The sequence below is a fragment of the Pteronotus mesoamericanus genome, unplaced genomic scaffold (genome assembly GCF_021234165.1).
Source record: "Pteronotus mesoamericanus isolate MK-2021 breed Mesoamerican mustached bat unplaced genomic scaffold, CSHL_Meso_final scaffold_85, whole genome shotgun sequence".
Lineage (NCBI taxonomy): Eukaryota > Metazoa > Chordata > Mammalia > Chiroptera > Mormoopidae > Pteronotus > Pteronotus mesoamericanus.
Genome location: NW_026555329.1, coordinates 55,440,178 through 55,466,693, shown reverse-complemented (window position 1 = coordinate 55,466,693; position 26,516 = coordinate 55,440,178). Strand labels below are relative to the sequence as shown.

General features: G+C 39.1%; 1 protein-coding gene across 1 annotated transcript in view; it reads left to right on the top strand.

Moving 5' to 3' along the window:
• The window catches only part of CTTNBP2 (cortactin binding protein 2), a 170,286-nt gene that overhangs the window by 126,782 nt on the left and 16,988 nt on the right, over positions 1-26,516 (top strand). The window contains exons 13-19 of the mRNA XM_054564250.1: positions 5,441-5,527; positions 5,610-5,709; positions 13,623-13,775; positions 13,934-14,121; positions 21,982-22,160; positions 24,561-24,766; positions 25,326-25,508. Coding sequence (XP_054420225.1) covers positions 5,441-5,527; positions 5,610-5,709; positions 13,623-13,775; positions 13,934-14,121; positions 21,982-22,160; positions 24,561-24,766; positions 25,326-25,508 — 1,096 coding nt within the window. The remainder of the gene's footprint in view (positions 1-5,440; positions 5,528-5,609; positions 5,710-13,622; positions 13,776-13,933; positions 14,122-21,981; positions 22,161-24,560; positions 24,767-25,325; positions 25,509-26,516) is intronic.

The following is a 26,516-nucleotide window of genomic DNA, read 5'->3' as shown; positions in this document are numbered from 1 at the left end:
CACTAAAATGCTTTGGAAAAGTGACAAAACCTCACAATAACAGAAGGAGAGAACTGAGTTCTCTCTTTGATGATAATCTAGAAAAACTTGCCACTGTCTTTATAGGGGCAAGAGAATGTTAGGCCTACTTATTTGAGGCCAACTAGAAATTAGGTAGGAAAACAATTTTCATACCTTTCTAATGTCAGCCACAAAAAGGCATCAGAATGCTACCCACAATTGGACTTTGGTTCAGGGAGATCAGTACTTGAGTTCTGTCTAAGCAGAGCCACAACTCAGAATACAAGCAAATTTTATGTAGAAAGTCACAGAGGTAGAAGGAGTGAGTCATGGAAGGAGTGAGCCAACTGGGCTGCATGGGCTCAGGAAACAAGTTACAGGCACAAAGAAGGGCCCTTGGAACATCAGAGGAAGAAAGCAGAGAGAATGTGCCTGGGGTAAGTAGAGGGGGAGAAGCACAGGCATACTCCAGAAAGAGAGAGAAAGTGCCCCCTGGGGAAAGAAGACAGTGGAGAAAGGCATGGGTGTGCTAGAGACAGACAGACAGACAGACAGACAGACACTGCACTGAGTCATTTGTCTTAAGGATTTGTATCTTTTATCTGGAGGTCTTAGGAGAGTTTCTTGATAGAATATTCACCAGCTTCCCTGGTGTGTCCTTTCAGGGCCATGGTGTCTACTAACTGGTTGGCTCCAAGGCAAGGGGTCATTAATCATTGCAGTTGGTCCTGGTGTCAGCCATGATGTCACCCCCATCTGGCCTCGCTGCTTTCCTGGGCCTAGAGCTGACACACAACCGAGGCCTAGATGTTATCTCTAGGGCTTAATGCTTAAGGGCGTGATTGTGCGAGGGCTTGTATGGGAGTCATATGAGGCTATACTCTGATCCCCTTTTTCCTCCTGGAAGGGGATCTACCACATGATGAGTGACATCCCAGGAGAGGAAAGGTCAGGGAGTGCTCAAACTACATGACCAGCAATATGAAAGGTCAGGGAGGTCTAAACCACATGACCAGTGATATGCTAGTGGAGGAAAGGTCACCCTGGCAGTGAGGTCTCACTCACTGTCTGTTTGCTAGGTATCCAGGGTGGCCTTTGGTACCTGGCCTATCGCCCTTGCTCTGCTCGTGCCTCTCTAACTGCCTACTGCACTAGTATCATCTTACTAATATTTAAAAGGGCAAGATTACACTGGTTAGAAAATGGACATACAACATTAACTTCACAGTCTCTGCTATTTGTGGCACCACAATATTCTCCTTTACCCACTGTCAGTACAGGTCCTTTGACATTCATTCAGAGATGAAGCTCCTGTGAATACCTGGCAGGAAGTTGGTGGGCTTGGGGAGACTGTGCTGTATCTGGATAATGTGTTAGATAAGCACTGTCAGTGGGTGGATGCAGGAGCATCCTGCTCCCTGGGACCGCAGTTTTATCTCACACATTTGTCTTCCATGGTGAACAGCAGGAGTTCAGCCAACTGCAGCTAGTCCTGGATCCTGGAATTTAATTATAAACTATAGACACCAGCCCACTTCCCACTCAATAGCCTAAGGCAGGAATTCAGCCAAAAAAAATTAGTGGACACTGAATGAAGCCTGTCCTAGTTCACACATCCTGATTTATTGCAGAATTCTTCCTGTGATTTCACAAGTATATAAATACTTATAACAAGTTAACATTATACATAGGAAGGATACTGCGGAAGATTAGCAGAGTTCATCATTTTCAAAATTCTGAAGAAAAGCACACCTTAAAAATTACTAGGAAAAAAGTGGAAAATTATGTTTATTCTCGAGAGAATGCAAGAAGATAGATTATGAAAGCAGGACAGTAAAGCCATGGTAGAGTGCAGGTGAAAATTAAAAAGAAAAGTGTTGAAAGGAGGTGGATGGGGTAAGGAGTTCTAACAATTCAAAATGCAATGGATTCATTAAACTGTACTTGAGACAATAAAGAGCAGAAGTGAGACAGTAAATAGTCAGTGTTGTGAAAAAGCTAACTTGAGCTCTCCCAGAATGTAGAAGAGGACAGAGTTATGATGATGATAGATGTCCTCACAGAGCACAGAAAGGGAACATAGATATGCATGATAATGTCACCGGATGGAGAAGGTTCTTTGAGGTGTTATGGAAGAGAATTGAGGGACACACACACAGGAGATGTTCAAGCAGCAGTGTCAAGATTTATTAAAGGGGAGGTCCACTCAGAGGGAGAAAGAGAGTGGGCAGGCCGAAAGAGCCAATGCCCCTTAAAGCAAAAGTACACCCTCAGAGAGGGAAAGAGAGCAGGCAAGCCCCAAGAGCAACTGCACCAATCCTTTGGGGCTATGATCCTTGTATTCTTTTGGGCTGGGAAAAGAGTTTATTTTGAATTATCCCATCCCTAAAAAGAGGAGGATTTTTTTAAGCTATCCAATGCTGTCCTCTGTTTTCTTTAGGGTGGTGTCCTGCCACTTTGGCTCCTCCCCACAATTCTCTAGGTTTGCCCACAATGAGGGTGACAGGTGTCAAAAACACATGTTAATTTATTATAATCAAGGTATAATTGAGGAGAGGCCACTTCAAGATGACTTGTGTCCAGGTCTGTGCATGAGCTAATAATAGGAATTTCCCTTTGCCCTTTTCTCTCTTGTCTCAGGATATCTGTGGTTTTTTCCAGGCCTGTTGAGCTGGAGGAACTGTCCTTTACTGCCAACCTTCCCATCTGTGACTGCAGGGCTGTTTACCTGCTTAGTCTGGTGTTTTGTTTTCTTGGCCCCCCTCTCCTTATTAATATCTAACTAGCTGCCTACTCTAACATAGGATGATAGGTTTTCCTTAGAGATAATAGAGCTAGAAAAGGAGAAATTACAAAAAAAAGAAGAAAAATTTTCTAAGCCAAAACAATGTCTGGCTGTGCATACTAAAGGACTTACCATGTTCCATTTAAAATTGGGAGAGAGAGGCCACAGCTAGACAAATCTGGGTTACATTTTTTTATTACAGGTACAATTTATTTATCTCCCAAGCTTCTCCCTCTCCTAGGTACAAATGAGAACAGGTTATTCTTTAAAAATTATTCTTTAGTAATTTCTTTTGCAGTTTGGTGGCTCCATAGCCTCACTCCCTAGAAGCAGAACCTCAGCTGAACTTGCTAGGGCATTCTCTATCCCATGTCTGAGGGGGAGGTCCTGTCCATGTCCTGCTCCTTGCCTGCAGGTCTACCATTTTTTGGCTCACAGACCCCCTACCACAGAAAACAGCCCAGACCAGGCACTGCTGAGTTCGTCCTGTGCCTTTAGGATGCTGACATTTCTCGGGCACCTGTAGCCACTGTCATGTTTCTTCCAGGTGCACCACTTTCCCTGTTGCTGCCTTAGTCCCAGTGTGAATCCAACCATTCCCTTTTCTACTGGAGGCTTAGCAATAGTGGAATAGTATTCAAACTCAGAGAAAACCACTGGTAGCTACAAGATATGTTGTCTTTCAGAGCCTAACACCCAGTCCCAAGTCCAACAACATAAGGAGTCCCTTAAAGGACCACTTTCTCTTTAGCTCATGGTCCGACACCTGGTAGTCAAGCCTCATTTTTCTCCACTTGCCAGGAGTTCTTTGACATGCCCCTGGCAACATCTTCAAGGTTTCATGAGTTAAAGCTCAACATAAAGAGTATCTCTGTGTCAAGGCCATGATCCTTCTGAACTCTAGAGATGTATTGGCAAAATTATTGCTATGTGGGATATCTGAAATTCTCCCGCCCATTTTCCTCTAGGACTTTTATGTGTTACAACTTAAATATATTTAAGTGTTTTAACCATTTTGAGTTTACTCAGGTGTATGGTATAAGTTGGTAGTCTGGTTTCACTTTTTTGCACGTACTAGTCAAAAAAAAAAAAAAATACATTCCTCTCAGCATGTATTGGTCTCCTTGGAGGCCCCAGGTAGGAAGGAGTTCCCTCTTCCCTGCCAAGGGCTTTCCCTCAAGCCTTCCCTTCATTTCCCAGGATCTGCCTTTTCCTGTAATACTGAGCTAGGAGCACATTGACTGTCTTCATAGAGGTCCACCCCAGACACTCTCAAAGATGTGGCTTTCCCTTATGATCTCAAAGGGAGGGACAGCCTCATCAGAGCACAATGGAGCATATGCATGTGTATATTATTCTGTCCCATTCCAAATTATAAAGAGAAGACAGACCCTTTTATGTTTAACATTTCTCCAAGTCTGAGTGGCTCAATCTACATATATGAGCTACCTCCAACTGTACTGGTGAGGTTGGCACTTTACCTGCGTCGTTTTTTGGAAGACCTTTCCAAGAAGAAAGCTTCTTCCAAGTATGTGGGCTGGGAGTGGGGGCTCAACACTGAGATGATGGAGGTGGAGACTTCCCCTTCACATCTTGCTCCAAACATCACTGCCTTTGCCCTACGTAGAAGGTTATAGGCTTTCCATCCCAGCATATGCTACATCTCTACACATTCTCAGATGAAATATACTTATACGTGAAGATAAATGTTTTTAAAATCGTATTGGCATCCAGATAGATTTTCTTTTTTACCAAGTAATAGTGATCAGTCTCTACCTAAATTTCTTTGAAACTCTGAATTCAGAATGGAATACTGTCAGATGTATCCAACTTTTCTGCATCTCTGGGCCACACATTAAATACATTGTGACATGTAATCACAAAAAATCTCATAATGTTTTAAGTAAATTTATGATTTTGTGTTGGACCACATTCATAGCCATCCTAAGCTGCAATGGCCTGTGGGCCACAGTTTGGACACCCCTAGTTTATAAGAGAATTTTTGATACTCATCGAGATATCCTTTACATAAGAAGTCATAGATACTCTCTGATGTACAACAGCTGTTAAAAAGATAACCCTCACATATTCTGAAAAACATCTTTTCAAAAAAAGCTAGAAGGAAACACTTATTTATAATGGTTGCTTTAGTGATTTCTCTGCTTCTTCATGTTTCTTTGTATTTTTCAAAATTCTCAATAAAATTCATTGCTGTTTTATTCACTGAAAAGTAAAGTAAGCATTGGGAAAACTCAAACTAAAGATCATCTACAAGCAATAATAAAAAAGTCATAAAATATCTGCAAGGGACAAAATATGCTAGGATCCCTGTTCCCAGATAATATACTGAACTGCAGCTGTAGATAATAGAACAAGGAGGATGCTTTTTCATAAAAATACCACCTCTTGCTTTAAAGATATAAACACTATACAAAATATATAAATACATAAATATATAAATACATTTTCCAGTGTTTCACATTAAAGTGAAAAACATGACATGCCCAAGGAATAAAGCTAATTAATTAAAATATTACTTTTAATATTTTGAAAGGCTGAGGACCATCAAAAAGGGAATTTTACACTTGTGTACCACTGTTTTTCTCTTCTGAACTTAGAATTTTAACCTAAATTCTCTTCTTGGTTTATTAATAGGTTGAGCAATATCATACCGTCATTTTCCATGGCCCAGAAGGAAGTTTGCAGGACTACATAGTACATCAGCTTGCACTCTGTATGAAGGTATCAATTAATTGCATACCCTCTCCTTTTCTTTGAAAATTCAAATGCGTGCGGAAGTAACCAGTGTATTTCTTTATCACAGCACAGGCAAATGGCTGCAGGATTCTCATGTGAAATAGTGAGAGCCGAAGTGGATGCTGGTTTCTCTAAGGAACAGCTAGAAGACCTGTTCATCAATTCAGGTAAGACCATTTTAGCAAACTGAATTGTGATAACCAAAGGCATACTCTTCAATGATGTCATTAAAGGCAGTAAAGTTAATGCTTGGAAATAAATTTAAATCGACTTTTCAATTATTCAACAGCTATGGGATAAAAATTGGGAGCTCAGGTGAACATTTGCCAAACATTATGCTTATCAACAATTGTAAAAATTATACGCATCATTGTACTCACTGTACATCCTGCATTTTATTTTCTCCTTTTTTTATCTTTTGTTTATAACTCATCTGTTTTGAGTGGACTGTATTACTGGCACCAGAGTACACCAAGGAGGAAGTGGCAGGAGCAGCCTACCCTAGTGGGACTAAGTATTGCATCACTGATGCTGTTTAGAATAGCACAGAGATAATGAGAGAGAGATTGGTTATGGTAATTTTTATTATTGAGCTACTTTCTCCACTTCACCCTTAGTACAGTATTAACTGGCACTTTGCTAAACACATTGCATGCATTTAATCTCTGTGAACACTATGCAAGTAGGTGTAATTATCTATTTCAAAGGTGGGGAAATAGGCACAGAGAAGGTCAATAATTTGCCACAACTGCACAGTGGCAGAACTGGATTAAATGAGTTTATTAGTACTGTAACATTTTTGTGAATTTTGTATCTTAGGTTTCAGAGCTTAAGACCCTGAGTTTCATCACAGGTGGAATTAGCATAGCCCTGCATAGCATAGCATGACTAGTGACTATGACACAAAACTTAAATGAACCAGACTCCAGTCTCCACAGGATTAGAGCCACAGAGAGCCCTGAGGAGCAGGTGAAGGAGGGAGGCAGTTGCAAGATACATGAAGGATGGTTTGGAAACCAAATTCAAATCTCCCTTTTGGAGGGAAGGGTACTTCTTATCTTTGGAGCTATGATCAAGTGACCAGGCTTAGGAAGAAGGAAATGACCAATAGTTCCTAAATCAAGAAATAAAAGTAAGAGACAGATTTGGGGACAGACTGAGGATTCCCAAACCTAGAAGCACATTTTGGATACAGGAAAATCCCACTAGAATCTGAGTATTGCTGTAGTACCCAGGCTAGCCTTTGGCCAGAAACTAGCCTGGCCAGAAAATAAAATTTATTTGTTTTATAATTGAAAGTTTGTACCCTTTGATCGATATCTCCCCATCATCCTGATCCTCCCCAGGTGCTGCCCACCACAATTCTACTCTCTCTGATTCTATGAGTTTGGCTTTTTCAGATTCCACATATGTGATATACAGTATTTGTCTTTCTCTGCCTGACTTATCTCATTTAGCATAATACCCTCGAAGTCCATTTATGTTGTCACAAACATAGGATTTTCTTATTCTTTCCTATGGTGAGATAATACTGCACTGTGTGTGTGTGTGTATGTGTGTAATGACATTTTCTTTACCCACTCATCTCTTGTTTAACACTTGTTTCCTTATCTTGACTATCGTAAATGATGCTGCAGTGAATATGGGGGAGCAGATATCTTTTTAAGATCCTGGTTTCATCTTTTTGGGATATATACCTAAATTGCTGGATCATATGGTAGTTATATTTTGAACTTTTTGTGGACCTTCCAAACTGTTTTCCATAGTAGCTGCACAAATTCCTACCCACAGTATACAATGGTTCCCTTTTGTCCACATCCTTGCCAACACTTATCTCTTGTCTTTTTGATAATAGCTATTCTGAAAGGCATGAGGTGATATCTCATTGTGATTTTGATTTGCATTTTTTCTGAAGGTTAATGATGTTGAGTTTTCACGTACCCATTGGCCATTTGTAAGTCTTCTTTAAAATATCTGATTTTTTTAATAGATGTCTATCCTCCAGCAAAATATGGTATTTATTTCTTACATGTTCTTTGTTTTTTCCACACTCCATGTGTTTGTTCATGCTGCAGTTTTCACGTAGAATTTTAAAGTGAATACACAGTCCTCCCACCTGCCAATATACACTGTGACTACCACATGGCAGGTACTATGCAAAGTGTTATATTATACAATAAAGATTAAAAGAGATATGGTCTGTGACAGGAAAAGTACCTGTTAAAATGCTCTTAGGACATCTCAAATGAAGACCTCTCTGATCCCTCCCAATATGACAACTCCTTTTAATAAATAGCAGTAGACTTTGTTTAAACCTCTGTTTCTCACCTAACTATAGGTCAAGGCAGTTGAGGGTATTATTTAGACTTTTGCCTTGGCCCAAATACATGTTATATTGTGAGCTCCTTGAAGGCTAGTGATGTGTAGCTTTTTTTTTTCACTTTACCTTGCCAGTGATTATATGTTGAATAAACAGATGAATCCTCTAATATAGGAAATAGAATGGGAAAAGAAAAAAGAAATGCTAGTCATATTCAGGTGCTAGCAAGTAGAAGAACTTGCAAGTAGGGAAGGCAGTAAGAAGTAAGATTAGAGAGTGCAGGGGCTGCTAAGAGAGTAGTTGATAGGGCAAAAAGATAGAGTTAATTAGATTTGAAAAATGAAGTATTTTTTTAAATTTATTTTATTTTTAAATTGAAATATAATCAACATGACATACTAATTTCAGGTATACAACTTAATGATTCAATATTTGTGTATATTGCAAAATGATCACTATTAGTAAGTCTAGTTAACATCTATCACCATACATAATTAAAAAAATTCCTTCTGTGATGAGAACTTTTAAGATCTCCTTTCTTAGTAACTTTCACATATGCGATACCACATTGCTAGCTATAGTCACCGGGCTGTACAATACATGAAAAATGAACTTTTTAAGCAGTAGACTGAGGCCCCCAAAGTCTCCACTCTACTTTCTTATGTAGGAAACAGTGTGTCATCTCCAAATATGAAAGAATGTTCTGTATTTGGAGCTAATAAGTAATTATTATCAGTAAGTAAAAGATAAGACATTTATCAGCATCAAATATCTTCCTTCTTTTTTTAATAGCAATACTAAGACACAAACAAATTTCATCTGCTGAGGCCTTAAATGCTGTTGTCTATTCGCTACCTGACCACTATCATCCATTCCTCAGTTTGCCTCATTTCCCACATCTAGTCAGTCCTGAGACCTGTTGAACCTGCTTCCTATCTTTCATTTCTACCTCCTGTTCTGTATTCCCCCTGCCAACTCTTATTTCTTGCTCAAGAAACTAAGGAGGCCTCATCACTAACCCTTGTTTGTTCTGGACTCCCTCCCTCTATGGGCTTCCATAGGGCTCAGTCCAGAAGACAAAGCTGCTCGTAACAGTTCCCTGCTATTATATATACTGCAGTGGTTCCAGAATAAAATACAAAGTTCCCTGAGTGTTGTGTCAAGAAACATTGTGGTCTGGCCTCAGTCTGACCTTGCTCTTGCTCCTGTCTATCATCGGCTCCTAAAACTCCTTCCACTTGCACCATCATTTTCTCAGTAGGAGCCATTGCTCTTGACTGTGACCAGTGAAGAGCTCGTGGAGAATGTACCCGGTAAGTACTGTAGATGGGGACACAAAATGCTTCTGAGAGTGCTAGAGAATCTCGAGGGAAAAAGAGGGTCGGATCTGTCAATGGTATGGGGTCACTTCTTCTGTAGTGCCAAAAGCACGATGAAGGGATGTTCTTTTGGTCAAGAGGTGTTCAAAAAAGGCAGAAAGTAGAGAAGAAAATGGTATTCCTAGGCTGTTCCACTTAAGCTTTTCGAATAATGAGGGGATAGCAATTATCTGTTACACCCTTACTTTATTAAACAAGAAATGAAATTGACCAAATAACATTACTACAAGTGAGGAATATACTTATCATTAAGCATTCTACACTTATTCCTGATGTTTAACTTTATTTTCTCTAATGAAAGAGATTTAAAACTTGGATTGGGCTGAGGTTAGAATGTTGAATTTTATCTTCCACTGTGCACAGCACTTATATAACCTTTTTTGTTCCTCTCTACAAATCTGTAGAAGAAAGCTAGTGTACAGAGAATGAATAAATAAAGTATACAAGAAAAAAATAAGAATAACAAATGTATTTTAAATAGTTTTAAGAATTTAAAATTTATATGGAGATTAAAAATTGTACCAGTGAAGAAAAGAAGATAGAACAAAAGAAAACTTCAAAAGAGTAACATAATACTTATACTAGCAAGAGTTATTCTGTGTTTGTTTTAAAACCATTTAAACCACATCTCCCTCTTCATATTGTCTTTTGTGAGAGAGAGCCAGGCCCCTTGCTTCTCTTATTTGGTAAGGAGGGTGTGAACATATACTAGAATTGGGTCAAAATTTGCCTCAGTGTAAGTAAGGTATGGAGTTAAGTTAGCAAGACTGGTATTTTTTTAAAGTTACAGATGTCACTAAGTAGTAAAAAAATAATAATAATAACCCTAGATTAGTATTTTAAAATAATACTTCAAATTCCTGAGAGAACTTTCCTTTTTAGAAGTAATAAAGATGGAGTTACTGTAATAACATGAGGAGAACATGCTCATTAGCATCTCCGTGACTCACCCCACCTCCCTGGATCCTGCGTTACATACAGGGGGCTCTTCCAGGGCTTGCCGCTTGCTCCTCATCTGGACTCTCAGAGCCTTGTCCCTGAAGGGCCTTCCTTTAAGTAGACAGCGTAAAAGACAGCTGCTTTTTGTTCCCATGGGGGAAATTGTAGACATGGGGTCACTTTAGCCACAGAGGACTTTGAATTTAACTATATATGTGATATGTTAAATACTGTTAAAACAATGAGTGTTGCTCTGGGACTGACTGTTCAGAACTTTTAATACAAGATTGTTCGAAACTGCAGTGTAGCCCTGAGCTAGCCAATGGAGGTGTCTGATTAAGATTATCAACATGTAGGAGAGGAGCAGGGCAGACATAGTCTATAAAGTTGGAAGAAAAAAGGAAGAAAAGGTAGATAATTTCTATAATTAGGGCCTTGACGTAGCATCAGACAGAAGTACTCCGAATGGTTGCCTTTCTGGGACCAGGCCAGAAGGACTCTATAGCAGCGTGGGGTCTGTGGCCTTTGTCTCTGTAAACCCTGATCAGAGGCTGTTGAATCTTTCAAACTAGAAACTGTAATGACTTCCTGCTTCTGTGATTGGTTAAAAAAGTACACCTGAAACTATGCTAAATAACCTGAATTAGGCACATGCTTTTTCTCAACTAAAATAAAATTTGCCTTTAGACTAATTTGTTTGAGGATATTGAACTTAAATGGTCAGATGAAGAAATAGGCGTTACTGAAAAATTGAGGAAATGAGGCTAGCAGTGTAGAAGACAAAGCTTTTCAGTGGCGACACCGAGTCTACTTGACCCTTGTTGGTACTTCATGGGAGACCAAGGTAGACAAAGATGAGGGCAAAACCCAACCCAGTGTTATGAACAGCAACCCTGTCTAGGGCACAAATTTTCTATTAAAAGCGGGATTAATAAAGTTATTGCTTGGGGACCCAGAAGAATGAGTTTGCTGTCTCTTCCCTAATAAACTCATTTATTGCATTTGCATCCTGAATCCTCCTCCCTTGCTTCACCCATCCTCACATCCCACTGCTGAACATCTCAGTGGGGCCACCTTGCTCATCTGGCACATCAAGCCTGCAGTATAAACTAGCACCCTGCACCCCACCCTCACCCCCAAGTACACTCTTGCTCATATGCCTCGCCTCCATTGCCTGCGCAACCTCTTCTCAGGTGGAAACTCCAGTGTCAGATTTCCTCTCCACCCCTCTCTCAAGATAGCCACTACCAAGGCTTACTGACTGGCTCTCAAGACACCTTTACATTCTCTGCCTTGGCCCTCAATGAGGTTCCCATTGCCTCCTGCCTTCACTTCAGCAATAAAAGCCTTAGGGGTGTGTTCTCCTGTTTCTTTCCTCTCCAGTCAGTTCTTGACATCAAAGTGAGATCTCAAACCAAGAGTCAAATTTTGTTTATATCCTTCCTTAAAGAAGTCCAGTGATTCCCAGAGCCGGTAGTTGCTCCTTCGCAACATGACATTCTGGGTCTTCCGCTTTCCATTTGTGGTTGGGTTGTGATCATAGCCGCAGTTCTCACCCCTGGCTGCACACAGTGCTCAGGCCCAGCACAGACCGATTAAACCTGAGCCTCTAGGAGATGGGTCCCCGGTGATTGTACCATGCAGCCCTGGAAGGGGCACTGGGTAAACATTCATTGAAATGCAGTTAGATGTTCCTACAGAGAGATTCTGGTTGGATACAGAAGTTTTAGGGCCCTGGAAACTAGCCAGACACTTAACACAAATCAAAGAAAACTGGAAACCTTTAGTGCTTAGTTACAGGAAAGCAGGTACATAAACTGTCCAACCTGGTCTATTTTTTATTACAGGTTTGTTAGTTTATCATTGTTGTTTTAACAAACTAGATTTATCATACTTCCATATTCAGTTATTCATGAGAGAGCATTTGAACACAGAGACTCATAGTATTTTAACACTTTTTACTTAATAACTTTGTTGGAAGGGATACAACGCAGACCAGACACTAGTGTAACAGCCCACACAAATACAACTAAATTGAGAGGTGGGTGTTAGTGTTTCTAGTCTTCTGATTTTTAAGGCTTCATAGCATCCAGAAAAGCTATTTCAGTCTTAAAAGAAATTCATTTACAATGTTCAAGGAGTTCTTTCAAAAGTGAAAATGCATTGTGTCTATAGTAACAAGGAGGAAGGGAGTATAATACATTACTAGGAGAATTTGTGAAAAGTGGAATATTTGACAAAATTACTCAAGTATTTTAAACTGATCTTTTTTTCAAGGTTAATTTGTCTAAGACTGGGGGCTATTAGATTCCTCTAAACAATTAAAAAGTGACTTTAATTTTTTTCTTCATTGGTATATAGGAAGTAAAATAACTATATTCATTTTAACTACAATATGATTAACATTTGAGTGCTTGGTAGGTGTGAGGCACTGTCTCACGTATGTTTTGTCCACTGACTCATTTGTTTCCTACATATAATAATCTCCCATGTACTTTCCCTCTTATTTGAAGTTGCTATTCAGTACAGTCTCCCTATCTTTAATGGGAAGCCTGCTAAAAGAAGACTCAGAAGTCCTAGAGAGTTTAGTCCTCTGTTGCCACTGTTCTGAAACCTTTGTCACATCACAGTAACCTTTCTGAGACCTATAAAGTGAAAGGAAAGTTCTGATCATCTCTCTGCATTCCTGTCTCCCTAATTTTATGAATATTTTATTATATATGTGCAATTTAAAGGCAATATAAGGAGTTGTGACCTTTTGTGAAATGTACACCTGTAAAATACATGCTACCTACACATTTGCAGATCAATGAATAATTTAAAATAAAATAACCATTTAACCACTGATCAGACCAAGGAATAGAATATTCCCAGCTTCCAAAATGTGCCCACAGGCCCCTGTTTCGGTTCACAAACACTTCCTTCTGCAAGTAACCATTAACCTGTCTTTTGTGATAATCTTTTTCTTTGCTTTTCTTTATAGTTTTACTACCTATGTATTAATCCTTAAATTATATATGTAGTGTTGCCTGTATTTGAACTTAACATAAAGAAATCATATTGTATATATCTTTTTGCATTTTGTTCCTTAATATATCGTGGTAATCGTTTGTGGTGTTGTTTCAGGTTATTTGTTCACTTTCATATCCATTGCATGAATATATTTCTATTTATTTATCCATTCCATTGTTGGTGGACAGTTGGGTTCATTCTATATGGGATCTGTCGTGAAACTAGTATTGGGTGGTTGTGTGTGTGTGTATCTTCAACTGTATTAAATAGTGCCAAACTGCCAGAGTCCTATATTCCCTCAACAATTCAGCAGCATTCTTATTATGTCATATCTTCACTAATGCTTAATATCTTCAGACTTTGTAGTTTTTGCCAATTCATACCGATTGTTGTAAAAGCTCAAATCACTGAATTTCATTTCTGACCACAGCTTGTCTGATCCCAGTGAAACAGTCTCCTAGTAATAAGAAAATCATCATCATCTTAGAGAATTTGGAAAAATCTTCATTGTCTGAGTTATTGGGGGACTTCTTGGCACCTCTGGAAAATCGCAGCATGGAAAGCCCCTGTACTTTTCAAAAAGGTAATGGTTATGGTGAGACAAGACCATGCTGAGAAGCAAGCGCCTGTGAGGTCATTCTACTTTCTGTCCCCTACTTTCTGTACATGCTATATATTTCATGTTCTTCTTTCTTTGGCTTATTTTAATTTACATTTGTCCCATAACATGGCTCATTTTAGGAAATGGAACGTCAGAATGTTACTACTTTCATGAGAACTGCTTTCTGATGGGTACCATTGCCAAGGCCTGTCTCCAGGGCTCCGACTTGCTGGTGCAGCAGCATTTCCGCTGGGTGCAGCTGCGGTGGGACAGTGAGCCCATGCAGGGCCTGCTGCAGAGGTCCTTAAGAAGGAAAGTTGTGAATAAGGTAAGCAGCCCAGAGCTGCAGCCTATTTTTCAGGAGAGGGAATTTGGTGTCAGGAAACCTGGGTTTAGTTCTACCATTTCCTTACACTGTGGCCTGGAGCTAGTGCAATATTTGCATTCAAGGATTAAATAAGATAATGCATATAAAATCAGTAACAGTTTCTGGACCATATTAAGTTATCTAAAAGCAAATTGATTTTACCATTATAAACTAACCAAGTTCTAGATGCTGTAGAAGACTAGACTGGAAAATTAATCACTGTTCTTAAGGAGAAGCCAATGCTACCATGGGATCTTCAGAACATTATCCACCCACTCAAAGCTACTTTTAATATATGACTGTTAAACTGGCTATAGTAATATTAAAAGGTCACATGAAAAATTAGAACTCTCTATCTTTTGGCATATTTTCTTTTTTAAATTTTTTTTATTTTTCAATTACAGTTGACACAATAATATATTAATTTCAGGTGTACAACAGAGACACTTACAAAACTTAGAAATTGATTACGCCAACAAATGGCCCCACCTGGCACCATGCAAAGTTACTACAATATTATTAACTATATTCCCTATGCTGTAATTTACATCACAGTGACTATTTTGTAACTACCAATTTGTACTTATTAATTCCTTCCTCTTTCTTATTTATCTCCCACCATCTCTCATCTGGAAACCATCAAAATGTTCTCTTCATCCATGAGTCTATTTCAATTATGCTTATTTGTGCATTTTGTTTTTTAGACTCTACATATAAGTGAAGTAATATGGCATCTGTCTATCTATGTCTGACTTATTTCACTTAGCATAATATCCTCTAAGTCCATCAAAGTTGTAGATGGCAAAATTTGATTCTTCTTTATGGCTATGTTATATTACATTATACATATACACCATTTCTTCTTTATGCATTTATCCATTGATGGACTCCTAGTTTGCATCCATAGCTTGGCTATTATAAATAGTGCTGCAATGACTATATGGATGCATATGTCTTTTCTAACTAGTGTTTTGGATTTTTCTGGAAAAACACCCAGAAATGGAATTGCTAGGCCTTTTGTCTCTTATTATGGCCTTCATTTTAAAGTCTGTTTTGTCTGGTATAATAAGTATTGCTACCCCAGCTTTTTTGTTTGTTGCCATTTTCATGAAATACCTTTTTCCATCTCTTTACTTTCTGTCTATGTGTGTTTTCCAATCTGAAATGAGTCTCTTGTAAGCAACATATATAAGGGTCTTGTTTTGGTATCCATTCAACCCCCATACATCTTTTGATAGAAGCAGTTAATCCATTTTCATTTAATGTAATTGTTGATATTTAGTTATTGCCATTTGATTCATATTTTTTATCTTTTTTTTTTTTTCTTAAAGAGTCCCTTTAACATTTCTTACATTACTAGTTTGGTAGTAATGAACTCCTTTAGCATTTTCTTGTCTGGGAAGCCCTTTATCTGTCCTTCAATTCTAAATGATAGCTTTGCTGGATAGAGTGATCTTGGTTATAAGTACTTGCTATTCATCACTTTGAATATTTCATATCAATACCTCTGGCCTGCAAAGCTTCTGTTGAGATATCAGCTACCTCTCATGAAAGCTCCCTTGTAGATAACCAACTGCTTTTCTCTTGCTGCCTTTAAGATTGTTTCTTTGTCTTTAAACTTTAGCATTTTAGTTATGATATGTCTTGGTGTGGGCCTCTATGGGTTCATCATGTTTGGGACTCTGTAATTCCTGGGTTTGTGTTTCCTTCACCAGGTTAGGGAAGTTTTCCATCATCTTTTCAAGTAGGTTTTTAATCCCTTGCCTCTCTTTTCACCTTCTGATACCCCTGTAATGTGAATGTTGTTATGTTTGAAGTTGCCTTAGAGGCCCTTTAAACTATCTTCATTTTTTAAGATTCTGTTTGCTTTTTTGCTGCTCTGATTGAGTTTTTTCTGCTATATTCTCTTCCAAATTGGTGATTTAATTCTCTGCTTCATCTAATCTACTGCTTATTACCTCTAATGTATTCTTCAGTTCAGTTATTATATTCTTCATGTCTGATTACTTTTTATGTTTTCTATGTCCATGTTTGTTTCCTATCTCTTTGTTGACATTCTCAGTTAGTCATTGAGCATCCTTATAACCAGTATTTTGAACTCTGTATCTAGTAGATTGCTTATCTCCATTTGTTAAGTTCTTTTTTAGTTTTATTATGTTCATTCATTTGGGACATGTTTAGTTGTCTCCTCATTTTTGCTGCCTCCCTTTGTTTGTTTCTATGAATTGGGTAGAACTGCCATATCCCTTAGTCTTGGTAGAGTGGTCTTATGTAGTAGGTGTCCTGTGGGGCCCAGCAGCATAGTTACGCTGGTCATCAGAGCTCCAGGTGTGTTCCTAGTGTGGGTTGTGTGTTTCCTACTGTTGTTGTTGAGCCTTGATTGCTGTTTGTACACCATTGGGAGGGATTGACCCTCAGGCTGATTGGTAGAGAGAACTGGCCATGACTACAGTGGAGGTGCTGTTATGCAGGAGCTGACCCTACAGAGCAGGATTTGCTTTAGTAGGGGCCTGGTGTCTGCGAAGTCTGTCCTTTGGATGTATTGTTTGTGGAGGTGGTTGGGTTGTGCTCTGGTGTGGTTTATAGCTAGCTTCCTGGTATATTAGTTCTGGAGCCTTTTGGGAGGAGCTCTGGTTCAGGCCAAGGTGAGCTGCTGCTTGTTCCCTTACCCAGGGCCACTTGGTATGAGCTATGAGGTGATTTAAAAATGGTTGTCACTTGTTCTAGGCTTGGAGGTACCTGGGAGAGGCTAAGCTGTGAACTGAGGCCAGCAACCACTAATACTTGGCTGGGGATTGCTTAGTGAGAGGTATGAGGCATGTCAAGGCTAGATGCTACTTGTCTGGTGTTTGTGAACCTTTGAGACATTTTAGGAAAGATCAGAGGATGATCCAAGAAGGCCATTTATATGAAAAAGCCACTGGAAATCACTCAGGTGGGCTTACTAGTTGTGTGGGGTAGGGTCTCTGGGAATCACCAAGGATGCCAAACAGTGTTAGCCATATTGATGGAGACTCAGATACGCCACCTGCCTTGGCATGCAGGGAGAGGGCTCAGCAAAGGAACAATGGCCTCTGCCAACACTTTTCTCTGGGAAAACTTTTCTCTGCCCCTCCAACCCTTGTGCTAAAGCCAGACAATTTAGTTCCTCCTTGTATGTCCCTGGTACCTTCTGAGCTTCTACCTTAGCACTGGAGCTGAGAGCGAGTGAGTCTATAAGCAAGTACGTCTGTGTATAGGCCATTTAAAAGGAACACCTGAGACTCCAGCAGCCCTTTGTCTCAGCCACAATTCCCACTGGTTTTCACAGCCAGAAGTCATGAGGACTTCCCTTCCTAACATTAGAACCCAGGGTTGGGGAGCCTGATTTATGGCTGTAACCCCTCACTCCCCAGGGGGGACCTCCACAGCTGAGATATCTCTCCAGATTTTATCCACCATATGAGTGTTGGGCCAGCGCATTCTGTGTCTTCTCCCCTCTTAGTAGTCTCAATGTGGCTTCTTCTGTATATCTTTAGGTATAGGAGTTCTGTTCAGCCAATCTTCAGATGTTCTGAATGATTATTGTTCTGTAGTTTAGTTGTAATTTTGATGTGGTCATGGAAGGAGGAAAGTACAACATTTACCTCCTCTGCCATCATGAACAGAAACCTCTTTTCACACATTTTCAAGAGTAATAATAACTTCTAGTGATTTTTCTGAATATTAAAATATTCTCACAAATAATAAAATTAACTTAAGGCTAACTAAATCTTTACTTTACTATTTAATTTAATAATCTTAAGTTTAGTGAGTAGCTGTGTGTCAAAGTGGGTTTGAAACAAAAGTTTGATTTAGCATGATTTTTTAAAAATGTATCCCTGCACAATGGAACCATTTGGATCTGCACAGGATTGTAAGCTGTAAATCACACAACACCCCACCAGTAGCTGCTTCACAAAATGAGGCATCTTCCCCTCACCATGACCATATGTCATAAGGTAGGCTTTGCTGGCATCAGTTCAGCACCTCATGACGTCAGGTGCTGGGCCTGGGGGAGTCTCGTGACCTCCGCCTTCAGGATTGCAGGGCATCTGTCTTCAGGACTTCACGCACCACATACTCACACAAACATATTCAAAGGCAGGAAGTGGGGTACTGTGGGGATGATGTTTTTTCACTTTCCTTCTTGAGGAGGAAAGCATCTCTTTCTGAAACTCCCAGAAATACAAGACTTCCTGTAATGTCCATTAGCCAAAACTGGTTTCATGCCCACCCTTCAGTCTAGACTATCCCAGACCTACCTTTCTTAGATCAAAGCTCTTTACCAGGTACTTGAACAAAATTGTGTCTGTTGTGCTATATAGAGAATGTGAATGGGCATGCATTTGTGGGTGTGGGGACCAGAGGAGGTAGGTGAAGGGAAAAGTGTGGGGTGGGAATGGTTTTGGTAATTCAGTGAACAGTACCTGTCACTAGTCATTTGAATTAATATCTGGAATTCTTAATTTACTTAGAGAAATCTTCTTACCCAAGCAATGTTAAAGTTGGTTGCCTGGTCATAAATATATACTTTTGACCAAAGCATAGCCCTTGTACGACCTCAACCAGTAGCCAAAAAGGTGAGGTAAAGATCATGAAAGATTTTTAGCTTTTCAAATTACTGATACTTCCATTAACTCACAATTATTAATATTATTTTGTAAAAAAATCACTTAAATACTCACAAGATACCAGTTTTTTTTTCCTTCAAAGATTTTATTTTGGAGCAGTTTCAGGTTTCCAGTTAAGAGGAAGGTACAGAGATTTCTTATATACAGCTTCACACATAAATGGCCTCCCTCACTATCAACATCACTCAGCAGAGTGGTACACTTTTTTACCAAGAATGAACACCTCAGTAACCCAAAGCCCGTAGTTTACCTAAGGGGAAAAACATGGAATGCTTCACAAATTCGTGTCTTCCTGCACAGGGGCCATCCTAATCTATGAAAGGTGCTAGTTTTACTCTCTAGATGTGGCACTGTTTCAGGTGAAATGTACCTCTGCTCTCCCTGCTCCTACTCACTGGTAAACATAGTTTGAAAAAGGTTTTTTAAAAAATTTTTATTGTTCATATGCATTTGTCTCCATTTACCCGCCACCACTTTCCCCTGCTCTTCCCACCAATCCCTCCCCACCTGGGCTCTGTCCATGTGCCCTTCATACATGCTCCTTGATTTGATTCTTCCCCTTCCTTTCCCCGCTACTCCCCTCCCTCCTTCCCTCTTGTTTCTGTTGTTTTGTTTTGTTTTTATCAATGCTGCTGGTTATATTTTCCTTGCTTGTTTGTTTTGTTGGTTAGGTTCCACTTATAGGTGAGATCATATGGTATTTGTCTTTCACCCCCTGGCTTTTTCACTTAGCATAGTGCTCTGCAGTTGGATCCATGCTCCCGTGAAGGATAGTAGCTCTTTCTTTCTTTCTGCTGCGTGATATTCCATTGTATAAATGTACCATAGTTTTTTGATCCACTCATTTACTGATGGGCACTTAGGTTGTTTCCAGCACTTGGCTATTGTAAATTTTGCTGTTACAAACACTGGGGTGCATAGGTTCTTTTGAATTGGCATTTGAGGATTCTTAGGGTATAATCCCAGCAATGGAATGGCTGGGTCAAAAGGCTGTTCCATTTTTAGCTTTTTGAGGAAATTCCAAACTGTGTTCCACAGTGGCTGCACCAGTCTGCATTTCCACCAACAGTGTACTAGGGTTCCCTTTTCTCCACAGCCTCGCCAGCACCTGTTGTTTGTTGATCTGTTTATGATGGCCATTCTGTCCGGTGTGAAGTGGTATCTCATTGTGGTTTTAATTTCCATTTCTCTGATGGCTAGTGATGATGAGCATCCTTTCATATGTCTCTGGACCCTGTGTAGTCCTCCTTGGAGAAGTGTCTGTTCAGGTCCTTTTCCCATTTTTTAATTGGATTGTTTGTCTTCCTGTGGTGGAGTTGTGTGAGTTCTTTATATATTTTGGAGATCAAACCCTTTGTCTGAGATATCATTGGCAAATACATTTTCACATACTGTTGGCTCCCTTTTCACTTCGCTGTTGTTTCCTTTAGCTGTACAGAAGCTTCTTATTTTGATGAAGTCCCATTTGTTTATTCTTTCCTTTATGTCCCTTGCTCTAAGGGACATATTGGTGGAAATATTGCTGCATGGGACATCTGTGAGTTTCCTCCCTATGTTCCCCTCTAGGACTTTTATGGTGTCACAACTTATATTTAAGTCTTTTATCCATCTTGAGTTTATTTTTGTGTATGGCATCAGTTGGTGGTAGAATTTCAATATTTGCATGTAGCCGTCCAGCTCTCCTAACACCATTTGTTGAAGAGGCTATTTTTGCTCCATTTTATGCTTCTGCCCCCTTTGTTGAATATTAATTGACTATATAGACATGGGTTTATTTCTGGGCTCTCTGTTCTGTTCCATTGATCCATGTGTCTGTTCTTATGCCAGTACCAGACTGTTTTGATTACAGTGGCCTTGTAATATAGTTTGATGTCAGGTATTGTGATCCCTCCTACTTTCTTTCGAAATGACAGTTCCAAGCTTCAAGCTCCCATCTCTTCTCCATTGTGTTTGAGACTGCGAGTGTGGGGTGCTCTTTGCAGAACAGAAAGGGCAGAAAAGGGTAACACCTTTCATTTACCAAGAATCACTTCAAGTAGGTTAACAAAATAATTTCTGGGGTAAGTGTTCAAGGGGAAGTAATGACTTCAGCAAAACATCAGATATATTGTAACTACAGAAGAGAACCAAATCTTTAGGGACACTCAGAAGCCCACTGGCACTTGATCACAACTTCTTCTTTCAATTCCTTTAAAGGATACAAATAAATGAATCTTCCAGGACAATACCATGCTTTCTACTAGTATTTTTTAGAATATACTTTTATTAGTATAAAATAAATATTGAGCCATCATTAATTGTAATACATAGTCTTGTTCTTGATGGAAGAATATCAGGGAAAGTAACAGACATATGATTGTTCCCCTTCTTAAGAGAAGGGAAGTTATGATGACAGATCCCAAAGCCTCTTGTAACACAGTATTTTAACAGAGCTGCCAGTATCACTGAGCCACTGTTTCATTTTCACTTGGCCAGTTTGTATCCTTTTATGCAGGACATACCTACATTCACAGATTGTTCCCAGTCTTAATACCATAATTACTTGGTAAAGCAAAGATTTATGTGAATCTTTTCTCATAAAATAATTAATTGCTATATCTGACTTCTATATAACTGAGTAATATTTTTCCTCATAACAAATGCTAAAAAAATTTCTTACATCGGCAGAGCTCTGTACATTTTAAGGAAGTTACCATTTTAGCTAGGGAAGTTAAATCAATACAGGTGAACATGCCACAGATCCAGATGTGCCATGTGGATCTCATCACCCAAAATATGCAAGTATTTAATGTTATTTTTTATTTCATTAATTCAAAAATCCTTTTATGAGCACCCATTTGCAAGATCCTATGAGGTGCTTTATGTACATGTGAACAAATGATTTCTTCCAGAATTGATGTTTAAGACTTCATCCAGAGTTTCTCCTTAGCCTGCTTATTGTTCCATTGTGTCTAAACCTTTTCATTTCATGTAGGGAGCTACAGGTCTGTATCTCATGCTAACACTTGAGATATTATCCTTCCTTCAGTGACCCCAAGTGATATAAAATCAGATTCACCTACGTTTTTGTTTTATGGTTTTAAGTGTTTACGTTCTTAATTTTGGACTGTTAAATGAGAAGAAGCACTATTCTAAATCAGGCCCTGGTGTTCCGCCTCCCTGTCTCTAGTTCAGAGGTCTGGTGCCCTCTCCTTGCGACCCTGTGTGCAAGACAGTCGACTGGGCCCTGGCTGTCTGGCGCCAGCTCAACTCCTGCCTGGCCCGCTTGGGCACACCTGAAGCACTTCTTGGGCCAAAGTATTTCCTGTCTTGCCCTGTAGTCCCAGGACATGCCCAAGTGACAGTGAAGTAAGTGTCATTTCTCCTTATTTGCCTTTTTAAAATAGAGCTGTGGCCGGTTTCAGTTTTTCAAGAGTAAGAATGCTGACAGCCACCTCCTGTCATCAACCGGAAGTGGCAGAGGGAAACTATGACTTGTCTGTTGGGTAACTCTTTAGGAAACCATTTTTACTAAGAACTAGATAGCAAAACTCTCATCAAAGTCATGTGTGACTGGCTGTGCATTGTCTCCTGGGCAGGCCCATATCAGAAATTTTGTCAAGTATCCTTTAACTAAAATCAAAACCTTATATTCTATTGGTGAATTGAGAGCTTCCTCCTATATTAAAGAGACTTACGTACTTACGATGCTTTTCTTTGCAGCAGCTTATGAGAACAGACGTGTCAACAATATGGTTAATGAAACAGAAAATCAGGAGGAAATTGAATGGTTGAAAAAGATTGTCATAATCCAGCTTAGTAAGGGTTCTGTGATTAGCTGTTAGCTTTGATTCTGTAATTTCTGGCCTCCTTGGAAGAAATCCATTTTGGAAAGCGGGATACAAATAATATATCTTCTTTATTTTAAGACAAACTGTCAATTTAATTACAGCTATTTTGGGGGTAGGGAGGGAGGATCACTGTATTAAAATATACACAGCATTCTCTTGCTAAAGAACAGAAACACATTGATGCATATAATTACCCCCTTTTTAAAATCACTATTACAATTAAGTTAAGCCTTTTCACATCCACAGCCTCAAGATTCTTAGGATCCAATTCTGGCCTTTCCTGTCAGGAACACAGTCATTGTAGAGAACTGTAGAAACTCTGAGATTTGTACCCTATTTGCAAGCTAACAAATTCAGGGTGCTGCGTCAGAGGCCAAGGACTTCATCACTCGCATCACGGCTTCAGACTGGGCTTCACATTTCATTGGTTCCCCATTGCTTTATTTGGTAAAACAAAGATTTTTATGAATCTTTTCTCATAAAATACTGAATTAATTGCTCACGTCCCCCTGGGTGATACACAGTGACCCAGGTGGATACTGGCTTTGCATCAACACCTGCAGAACTCCAAGCTTGGGAGTCCCCTGACTTCTGACGGGATCGCTGCCAGATCTGCTCACCCTTTGCCCTGGAAGGAGACATTACTTTACTTATCCTGGTCAGGAAACAAACCTGCCCTCTGCTCCAGAAAGAGACACTGAGTCCATCTTCAAAGCTGTGTGCTCTACTAACATCCTTGAAAAGATAGTCCGGAACAAAAACTGACACACAGTGTGCAGATGTGTCATAGAGAAGTATCTCCCAACAGCCATATTAAGGAACTGCTAATTTTTTTTAAACAAAGCTTATCATCTTTATCCCTTTAGCACTTTTAGAGTAACTGTGCAAGTTTGACTCACATGGTAGAATACCAGATTTTTTTCTATACACTCTACTGTAGTTTCTTTTTTTTCTTGATTTATGTATTACTAGACAGCAACAAAAAAGTTTATGATAGATCCTTGATACATGGGTAAGTTTTAATAGTCTTAAAAGGCTTATGCCACTACGTAATGGCTTTGAAAATTTTCGTCTTCTGGGAGATGTGGTTTTCCTCTATAACCCTAATCACATTAACTGTTTTTTAATGCAGCAACAAAATGTAATTTTTGAAGGAATTTTCATTGGTATGGGGTACTCCAGACTTGAGCTTAAGTTCCGCTGCTACAGCTTTTAATGCAAAGGTCCACCTGAGGCTGGCTGACCTGTCCCCTCTCTGCAAGGCTCAGCCCACCCAACTGTAGACACTGAGCCCTTGCCTCGGGGCAAGGTTTAATTTGCCAGCAATTCTTAGATGTATTCCAGTTTCAGAAATATTAAAATATATGTGTCTTATTAAGGAAATAAGGCAAATAAGTTTAAGCTATTTAAACACAAATTTTCAGGAAATATTTCTTCCAGACTTCTTCTGTCTGTAAATTTACTTTTCTTCCCATGTCTTTAAAAAATTGTTATTAAGTTTATTGGGGTGACTCTGGTTAATAAAATTATATAGCTTTCATGTATACAATTCTATAATTCATCATCTGTATATTGCCTTGTGTGTTTACCACCCTAAGTGAAATATCTGCATGTATTTTATTCATGCATTCAATCCAACACACACTCAAGCATTGATTTCTGCTTTCAAGGATCTTATAAAGTAAAAGAAGAGAGACATGTAAACAGTCAGTTTCGTTTGAAATAGATTGTATTTTTGAGGCAAAGTCAAACTACTTTGGGGTTGGAAAATTACACTTGTTCCAGAACTACTTGGAAAAAAATAGCATATATTTAGAAACACTTATGCTCTTTCTATCATCTTCAAATTGTACTCAGTAGACTCGCGTATAATTCCTGAGAGGCCTAGTCCTCACTGTGTCCACCCTTCTGTTGCAAGGTGGATGTGTAAACTATGGAACGCTGTCATTGCACCCAGAGTTCAAGAAGCAATATTGGCAAGAGCCTCTGTGAAAAGACAACCTGGCCTTGTGCAAACAACTGCTACAAAGCACCCTAGTCAAGGACAGCAGGCCGTGGTTAAAGCTGCTCTCAGCATCTTGCTCAATAAAGCTGTTCTGCGTGGCTGTCCCCTCCAGAGAGCAGGTATGTGGGTTCATACTAGGAGGAGAGGAAATTTGCACTCTTATGTAAAACTTGTTTAAATTTGTTATTAGGCAGCTCTGATTTTTCTCTTTGTAACTAGAAAAATTATTTCAGCATTAATGAACATTTCATACCATTGCTCCAGAACTGTCTCTCTGTTTTGTAATTATGGGCTAATGTTTAAATTTGAGACCTCCAAATAAAGTGTGCTGGTTCACAAAATTACTGCTTCAGTATTAAGCAGGCCTGTGACTTTTTTTTTAACGTGTTTAAAAAAATTTTTTTTATTGTTCAAATACATTTGTCTCCATTTTCCCGCCACCACTTTCCCCTGCCCCACCCACCCCAACCTCCCACCCTCAATCCCTCCCCACTTTGGCTTTGTCCCTGGGTCCTTTATAAATGTCCCTTGATTTGACTTTTCCCCTTCCCCACCTCCCTCCTTCCCTCTCTTTGAAGACTCTTTCTTTGAGAATTGGAAATGTGCATTTTGCTTGACACTATGAAACTGCATTGTCACTGCCTTGTTTTTGGCAAAACATGATTTGTGTTGTTTCAGAGCTGGACCAGCATACAGCTGATTTCAAAGGAGGAAGTTTCCCTTTATGCAGAGTTTCAAGTTACAATAGTTGCAGCAAGAAGAAAGAGAGTGGTACCTGGAGAAACGTGAGCACCAGTCCTCGCAAGAAGTCCGGCCGTTTCTCTTCACCTGCCTGGAACAAGCCAGTCCTGAGTGAGAAAGGTAAGGGGGCCATCCTGCCACCTAGAGGCACCTGGGCACTTGAGATCTAGTTTCTGAATGCAAATGTGCTTTCCTTTTATTTATTTATTTTTCACTATACATTCAACAAAATTCTGAGTATCTCAAAGCACGTTTTTGTGGAATAAAAGCATGTGGTAGGTACATTTCCAAAAATATTTGGGAGCTCCCTAACTGAAAATAATTTTTCATACTAGAATTCTGATGTTAAATTTATCTGTACCATGTTAATGGTCTTTTTAAATTTAATGTGATATTTGTGGCATCCACAATTAAATTTTTGTAATTCAATAATTGCACTTCGGCATATTTCTTTCCTTAATGTGTCATCCTTAAGCCAACCTTAAATGTTTAAAGGTATGTGTACAGACATATTTGATACCAGTTAAGGCCATTATAAATGAATCTGTTTTACTTTTTTCTTTTTCATATATAATATGTACTATTTGCCAGGTTCTATTCTAGGCAATAGAAATAGAGCACAAAAAAACAGCAACAGTCCCTGCCCTCATAGAGCTTACATTCTAATAAATCATTAAATAGAATCTATATAATGGGATGTCATTTATAAAAAAGAAACACATAACAAAGGAAATATCTATCTTTGTTGTTGGACCTATTTCTTTGGGTTTTGATAATAGGATAATCAATAATTATACAAATTATAAATGTCCTTCCTAAAGGAAATCTATATTTGAGTAAGAATGAAAAGATATTCCAACATCATATGCAAGGAGGATTTCTGATGTATGTAATTAAGTTTAGGTCTTGAGGAAACACCTCCATCTGTTCTCTCTGGTGTCATTGTATGCCAAATGTACAGCAGTAGGGTTGCTAAATAGGAGAATGTGATGCCTGAAATTTAAAAACAAAGCATTTTGTTCATTAATATAATCTTACACTTTAGCTTGTATTTTGTTGATTTTTAATAAAAATTTAATGTGGTTTTTAACCTTATTCATGCTGGAGTTTTGTAATTCAAGTGCATGT